At 38.3% G+C, this 8,696-nt stretch overlaps 1 protein-coding gene across 1 annotated transcript; it reads right to left on the reverse strand.

Annotated features, from left to right (window-relative positions):
• Positions 1–564: 564 nt before the first annotated feature.
• On the reverse strand, positions 565–7,460 carry SKP1 (S-phase kinase-associated protein 1). The gene is made up of 5 exons (XM_010194347.1): positions 7,363–7,460; positions 4,831–4,904; positions 3,430–3,573; positions 2,590–2,730; positions 565–1,842 (listed from the first exon to the last, which is right to left on the reverse strand). Exons 1-5 carry the CDS (start codon positions 7,457–7,459, stop codon positions 1,807–1,809), a joined length of 492 nt encoding a protein of 163 aa, XP_010192649.1. The 5' UTR covers position 7,460; the 3' UTR covers positions 565–1,806.
• Positions 7,461–8,696: the final 1,236 nt, after the last annotated feature.

An 8,696-nucleotide genomic window follows, 5' to 3' on the forward strand; every position in this document is an offset into this window, starting at 1 on the left:
AATCCATGATAAGCTGAATATAAGCTACAAATACGTCCACAGAAAGAACTGTCATCAGATTCTCTCTAGTAGCACTTTCAAACTGTGGTGTATTGTTTGCAATAGAGGATGCTGGAAAGGCTTCATCGTATGTCCCAGTCTAGCACCGGAGTATTTTACGCTCACTGATGACAATCTGTAATAAGCGTAACACACACAGCAGCACAAAGGCAGGCCCAGCAACCTCATGAATAAGCAGATGCGAGCAGCAGCTGCATCCAAAGCATGGGTTTGAATGCTGCTTTTGAGCAAGTTATGAAAGCTCTCATTAATGGCCACATCAAAGATTACCTAAAAGCTAGTAAGCCATCAAAAACATATCCATCAGGAATGCTTCCTAGTTAACTTCCAACTTAATTTGAGAAGTTGCCCACTGCCTGGCTAGTGGCTCGTGTTAGTCATTTAACAAAATCTTTACATCTGCTTTATTTCAATTAACCACCGCCTCAGTGCTATTATTTGTACGCTCAGTAGCAAGTGACAAGAAGATTGTCTAGTTTCAAAAAACTAAAATAATTTGCAGACAAGAGTTTAAAAGCCCTTTATTAATTCAGAAGTGAAACACTGATATTTAAAGTGAGAGAAGTATGTTTATTAAGGTTCATTCTACTCTAAGGTTTATACAGAGAATGGAATGCAATACAAGCTAAGAGCACACCTCAAAGATCTACCACACAACCATCCCCTACTCCCTATAAGGGAACTGTAAAAAAAAGGAAAAAAAAATCAGAAAACCAGTTACTGTTTAACTAGTTGCAAGTGGCTTTGTCCAAAGGAATTAAGCTTGATATTGCATTAGTTTCGTATGCAATAATTAAGTCTCTACAAGCTGAAGTATCACATACAGAGGCGTAAGATTTCTTGCGGACACATGAAACCATGTTTTAAAGAGCTACATCACAAGGGTTGTTTAAAACTGCCTAAAAAACCAGCCACTATTGGCATGCACAGGTCAATAATATTAACTTTGGTAATGTCAGTCATTTTTGGTCAAATCTGGATTTCCACTTGTATCAGTAACATGGATAAAAACACACCTATCCTGTGCATAAAGCAACACTTTTCATCTGCTACCAGCTAGAGGCAGGTCTTCAAGACATGGTTGAAGTACTCAAATTTAACTGTCAGGAGCTTGCTTAGTTCTAGATCACATCTTTCACTAGTCTATAAGGCAAGACTAACAGGACAAGAAAGTGGTCAATCTTTTGTTTTGTTTTTAAATGCAGGACAAGAACCATCTTGAAAATTATAGAGCTTTAAGTAACACTAATTTTCCCCCCAGTTTTTGAAAGAAATCCAGTAACTTTTTTTTTAAACTTTACCTAGTTCCCCAAGAGACATTCTAGTTTGCTTTTCTTTTCTGAAGCTATCAATACCCTGTAAATACAAATGTTTTGTTCTTCTTGAGTAAGAAGTCATAGGTGGTTTTATTTACAATGGAGTCAATCCTTAGCACTGTAACTGGACTTGAGCAGTTGAAAAGAGTAATGAAAATGATAACCTTAAGTGCTACTTTCCATACAGAATCCACACTTAGTTCAGTTTTATTCATTGCAGAGTAAAGTAAAAAGACCTCCAATTACACTAGTAAAAACTGAGATTTAAATCTGTACTCAAAAATTAACACTACACATGCAAAGGGAACAATATCCTGCTATCACAACTTCATTTGCTGCTGCATTTGTCTAATATTAACAATTATGAACAGAGCAGTGCAACTAGTATTTGGAACAATCCTTACAGTGTTCGAGTGTCAGGCACAATACTTCACTTCTCTTCACACCACTGGTTCTCTTTACGTACCTGGAAGAACATTTTAACTATTAATATGTTGCAGTGAACACCCAAGGAAATTCCCAGAAGCAGTCACGGTTACTTACGGCACAAAGGCACAAACTTGAAACCAGCTTTAAATTCTCATGTAGGGTTTGTAGTTAGAAAGCCAGTCTTCCAATTATGTTTATCAATATAGACAAGAAATTTCTCATACCTAGATTTGTTCAGAACTGATTTTTTTCCACCAAGTAAAGCAAATGGACCAGCTTAAAACTAAGTTGCTCGTTTCATGACATAGCACTGATGACAAACTAAAGCATACAATTCACTGCCTTTGCATTTAAACAAGGCATCTTGTTTTGATCTTTCCCAACTCTGCCATTTTGCAGTTGGTTTGTTGTTCAAGTTCCAAGATCGATGAGTTCATTACTTAAAGACAAGAATCCAAACATCTTGCCTTTCCAGCCACATACAGCAAAACATCTTCAGCATTCTTACTACAGCTCTGAAACAGTAAACTAAGGCTGCCACGAACAGTCCTACACACTTCTTACCAGACACACATTTAAGCAAGGAAATCAATGTTTTGTTTTGACCTTTTCAGGTAACGGGCAGCAAGAACTTCCACTAGCAATAACCCAACTATGAGGGGTCGATGCTTTAGTTTACATTTATTGTCAACATTACATTGCATCACACATTAAATTATGAAGCACCACACAATAATTCAGCACAAAACCCCAGCAAAATTATAATTAAAACCAGATCAATTACCTGTGCTTCTTCCTCCTCAGTGAAGTCATTCTTAATATTGAATGTCTTGCGAATTTCTTCTGGAGTTTTCCCCTTGATCATGTTTGCAACTGTCTTGCATGTGACATCAAGCAAACCTTTGATGTCCAAGTAATTTGCAGCCTGTAGAAGAGTTTCCAAATTTAAAGACTCCGTATCAATATTCTGCCTCTGCAGATGCACTCCCAAAGCTATGCTTACACTGAAGCTGGAGAATACTGTAACTGCAAACAGATCATCTCCACTTTGAGAAGCTTCTAGCTACAACCTTGAAGTAACAGTACCTAAAACCTGCTTGCTAAACAGAAGGGAAGGTCATTTGTACCATGAAAGACACCACCCCTGCTCGTCCTTTTACAAAGAGCTGTCAGAAGCCTGCAAACATCCAAGATCTTCAGCACTGAAGTACTGTTAAGTACCTAAGACAAGTAACATGGGCTCACAGTATCATACAAGGTACAAGTTTTAAAGGTCAAATGCTAGATTTTCATTTGCATGCAAATCTCCAGAACTCTCTTTCTAGTAATAAACACTCAACTAAGACTCAAAGCCACAAAAATAAAGACAGCTAAAGGGCCTCATATTCAATAAAGTGTATTAACTGATAAATGAGCAAGTACAGATTAATGCCTGGCATTAGGTTAGCAAGCATTCTAACATCCTCACCAACCACAGCCAGTATTTGCCAAAACTACTTGCCCTTTTGACATCTCCCTCTCCTCCCAATGAAGACATTATTCAAGAAGCATAAAAACTTTCTTGTCAAGTGTGCAAAGAGTGCACTTCTCAGGCACCGTCTCTGCACTTCTTCAACATACTTACCAGGATAAGTTCAAAAAGTGTTCCTTGGTCTACTTTCAGAAACTCTTGATCCCACACAGGGATGTCATCTGTTCTTTTTTCTTTGTTCTCATCATCCTCAGGAGGAGGTGGATCATCCTTGTGGTGGGTGCACCACTGAATCACCTGATTATGGTTTTGAAATTAAAGTTTTATCCAAATTATTCTCCCCAGTAGACCCCAACTATAACTTAACTTCATTTTAAAAAGACAACTTTTCCTCTAGATTATTGTTAGACTCCTGTATGAACACGCTCCAACACTCACCATTTTTGTTTTAGAACAACTGACCCCCAATCCTGCAGTACAACAGCCTTCAAGAATCCTATCTGAGACAGTAGCTAGCTAATTACTTACAACCTTAAAAGCCAGCTGCTGGTGTTCAAAAGTTATCTGACCCTATGCTAACACACAAAGGACTGTGCAAAGAAAACCTAAACCTCATTTTGTGGTATTTAATCTGTTTACAGAAACAATTTTTATTAAGCAGAATACTACATAGGAGGAGAGTGTAGAGTAGTAATAGCTACCAGCAGGACACATTCACCCCATGACAAAATTCACCAGGCAAAAGTTTTGGTTTGGTGGGTTTTTTAAACAAACAAACAGAAACAAAACAAAAACACTAACTTGGGAACATACAATCTCATCACCTAGACAATTAAAAGGAGCAAGGTTCTACTGCAAGTAATATCCTGATCCATTTTACCAACTCAAGAGGCTTCACATGTTTGAAGTTATTTACGTGTATGTTCACTAGGAAATAATACCTAACCCTGTATTTATCCCAAAACAGTCCAGTGCTTATTCTGGCACAACATTTTACTTGAGAACAATTACTTGAGAGCAAAAAGCATCTCAGAACACAACGACATACTTCCTTGCTTTTCTCACTTGACCCAACAATAATCATGGCCTATCACTGAACTTACCACCACTGAGTAAACAGTGTCTCTTCAGCACTGTAACCATGACAGAGGCCCAGCTACTGCCACTTACTTTCCCCACTGCCTGTCCCTTAATCCTTTCTCCTAACATTTGAATCTCATGAACAGCCACCTCAGTTCACAGAATCCAACTAAAATCAGTGCTTTAGTACCATGAAATACAAGTGTGCACAGATGTCCAGCACCACTACACCACCTTAGGAAGCCCATCTGGCCTCCAGCTGCTATTCCAGACCTTGTAGGTCTTTGGCCATTATCTGCCTGCCAGCCCCACCGCAGTGGTCAGATACCCTAAATGCCTGTGTTTATGCACCTCAAACTGGTTAAGCTTGTAGCTAGTACATTAAAAGTACCTTGAATACAATAGTTCATAATATCCAACATGAATTTCGCATTTTGTTACTGTCATACAACATTACTGCTTTCAGTATCTTACCTTTTTTAAGATAGCTGCATTAACATTTGGAAGAGGGACTGGGTCATCATCACCTTCATCATCCATTCCCAAATCTAAAAATGGAAAGATGACTAAGCAGTTGGCAGACAAAACCATTGACTCTTCTCTGAACCAGGCCACTTCACCAATTCTCCACTATTGTAACAACACTGAGGCTGAATGGATTGGTAGCAAAGAATCTCTAACTGGTGAGGTCAGCAGCTTTCAGAAAGCATCAATGAGGCTTTGTGGGGCCATGGCTGCATTATACATACTGGGTTGTACAAGTTTAGACTAAGTAGCTAAAAAGGCTACCTCCTCAAATGAGAGCATCAACAAACCATCAGTTAAGCAGTTAGTTACTTGTTAGAGCAGAACTTTCTAGCTCTGTATTCAGGGAATGAGATATGTTGAAGAATCAAAAAATAAATATTTACCTATTTTTACCATTTTCAAGAGTTCAATCCACAAATTAAACCAAAACGTTTCAACTGAGATCTCCCATTCAATTTATTATTAAGAATTCAGATCTACTGCAGGAAGTAGAGACCAAGTTTTGCCCTCTATAGGAGCAGTAAATACTGCAGCCATAGAGATACCAGCTGTCTGGCCTCTGAAGCACTTGTACTGATCCTTACCAGCTAAAGAAGTCTGCATGTAAGACAGCAGCACAAGTCCTTCAATCATAAAAACATTTATAAGGTATACTTCTGTTACTCCTTCCTTTAAAAACTTGTCAGCATGCTCAAGGCAGATATGGATAAAGTTTGTCCCTTTGTCCCCTTTCTATGATTAAGGAATCAAAGTAAAAATTGAGAGAAAAAAATAATTAAGATTTGGACTTGATACACAGAACAACCACCACATTAACCATCTTTGATTAGAGAATATGCATTTTTGCTACACTAATGCACACAGTTAGATGACACCCTAAGATTAACATCTTGTAATTAGTTACGTAATTGAGTAACTACACAGACTTTCACTCGTTATAGTGCACAGATGAGCCAATGCTACATCACCAAAGAACTTCATTTTTAAGAACAGATGACTGTCTCACCACAATCACTGATCAAATTTGTGCACAATTAAACAGCATGTACTTCTGTACTTAGGCGAGTTAACTACTGTTATTACTAGCAGGATATTAATTAGTATTACCTCTTGTTTAGAATAACTAACTTCACAGAATCAAACTAAAATTACTGACATGAATGGGTACTGCATATGTTACCAATTATTGGAAACTTCTAAAGCATACTTTGAACATTGTGGCAGATACTAGTGTAAGAAGTAACCAGTCCAAAATTGTTGATATGGAGAAATAAATCAAGCAGTATCTCCAGCTGAGTCGACTCTGCTCAACTTGTCTCCAGCACCTCCAACACAGCAATTTCAACTGTTGTCAGAAAACTGGTAGTTCAGTGGTGGTCTCATGATGCTTGACACAACCCTGCCCTTCAGCTCTTCCCCTTCCAGCTGCAGCACCCAACACACACTGTTCGTTAACTGATGCTTAACCAGCTGAACTGCAAATACAATTCTTTTATACTAGGAGACTGGTTCTCACACAGATTAGTGAAACACTAGTTTGTGGTGCCCAGCTTGCAACACTTACCATGTGTAACTTCCCTTTCATCCACACCTGAGTGTCACTAAACACAGCTTCTGCATGAGAAAACTGAGAACTGTGCTCCCCCATCTATTGCAACCGATTGCCAAGTTTCTCACTCATGCTGCTAGTCATGTTCAACAGCATCTCATTAATAGAATTAAAGTGTTAAACGGTTGGAGTATTTCAACATTATGTTTACTGGTTTATGTATAAGGTGTCACAACCAAAGATTTACAGCCAAGAACGTAATTTAAACTACATCCACAGAAAGATTTTTTTTTCTAAGTTAATTCATGAACACACTCAAAACCTGGAAAAACACACCAGTAAACAGCGAGGATCTGCACTAGAGGGATTAGACAGTGTGCTGTGCCCTTGCCATCTGGCAGACTTCCCCTCCCCCACCACAAGGTCTTTTGTTTTAAATTTATGTCAGCAGGAGATCAGAACTAAGTATTTATCCCAATCGCTCACAATATAGGTTTCACTTTAGTTCTTTATTCATTGCATGATCTTCCATCCCATTTAAAAGATACAAACCAGTCTTTTGATGCAAATATGATTAAATTAACTTAGCTTTTAGTATTATTAGATGCTCTGTTCGCTTAACTTCTACAAAACTGATGTAGGCTGTAGGGTGCTTATATTTTACCAGCCTTCCTGTAAGAGCTCTTAACAAGAGATCTGAACTTTAAGCTTTTTGCCAGAGCGCATCCACTCAAAGCAGAGTTCAAGCTACAACAGCAATTGTTCCAGCTGTTCTGACATAAGAGAGCAAGCTGTTTCGCAGGTCTGGGAATCCTCTTTCAGCACAGCACTGGTTTGCCTCCTTGTGTCATAATTCCCATTCAAGATACTTTCTTCAGTACACTGCTACCTCTGCATGAGCCAGCGATCCTCAAGCTTCACACTCTTACCTTCCAGCATAGTCTTTATAGTTACAGACTGTTTTGCAATTTCAACATCAACTTCAAAGATTTCTCCATCTGAACTCTGCAGTTTAATTGAAGGCATCTACAAGAGAAGGACAGTTATTTCCACACAACGTTACAAGTTTAGCTGACTCAAAGATGTACATTACCTTTGCTATTTATGTTGCTGCTTACCAACAGCAAGTAGCCCAGTGCCACTTAAAGCATGCTCAGATTCAGTGCCTGAATCACAGGCCTAAATTCATTAATCTTCATGCTAAAGAAACAAAGATTCATAGAAAGAAGCCTCACGCCAATTTAAGAGAACTTTTTTCTTCATTTGAAAGCATAAAACACACAAAGTTTACTAATCAACAGTGCTTACATTTTTTACAGTGCAACACTAGAGCTATCTTTCTTTTGAATTAACTTTCAACAACACTTCTTGTCTCCAAATCCAAACAACTGCTACTCCTTTTGACTACTCCAAATGAAGTCAGATCTCAAAAGCAGTTTTCAAATGATAGCCTCTGAAACAGAATCACAACATCAAGGTTTGATAGAGTCCAGACAGAGTCTAGTCCAGCCTCCCTTGATCCAAACAAACAGCCCAGGTTATTTAAGATAAAAAGACTTCCCTTCAGAACAGTGTTGGGTTTTCTGAAGAGATTAAAAAGCAATATACCACTACAAGGAAGGCTTTCAGCACCCAATACTACTCTGACAAAGTAGCAAGCTAGATCAGCACCTCGTTAGCATTAGGAAAGACTAAGATGACTACTCATTTTAATAGTTCTTCAAAAAAACTGTGATAAGATCTACAATAGAAACAGCAGACTTCAAAGATGTCACTAGCAGAAAAATAACCAACTTTACAAAAGAACGCAGCTCTGCGGGTATTAAACAACTCGAACCCAGCAGTAATGCACTTGACACAGCCAGCAGGCTACAACTTCTGCCTGAAACTACACATGAATTCTGCTTGGGTAGCCCTGCACTTGAACCAACTGACTTAAAAGACACAATAAATACAGCTGTCTGGCCACATACATTGTAGAAGTCAATTATCGGAAAAACAGTAGAATTTGTTATAAGTTCATTTACCACCCAAAATATGTCAGCAGCAGACAATGACAACAGTTTCATTTTTCTTCCTCAAGTTACCTGCTTAAAGATCTCTAAAGCATGTACTTGTAAATACAGCCTGCAAAGCACTGTAAAGAGAAGCTCTAGAAACAAAGAATTACAAACCAATTTCAATTAATTTTCAAATATTCTCTCCCCACCAAACCTAAAAGCTATGCAGGCTAGTTCCTTACAGTAGTACTTGAAGTACCAAA

The sequence above is a fragment of the Mesitornis unicolor genome, unplaced genomic scaffold, assembly GCF_000695765.1.
Source record: "Mesitornis unicolor isolate BGI_N332 unplaced genomic scaffold, ASM69576v1 scaffold13621, whole genome shotgun sequence".
Taxonomy (NCBI): Eukaryota; Metazoa; Chordata; class Aves; order Mesitornithiformes; family Mesitornithidae; genus Mesitornis; species Mesitornis unicolor.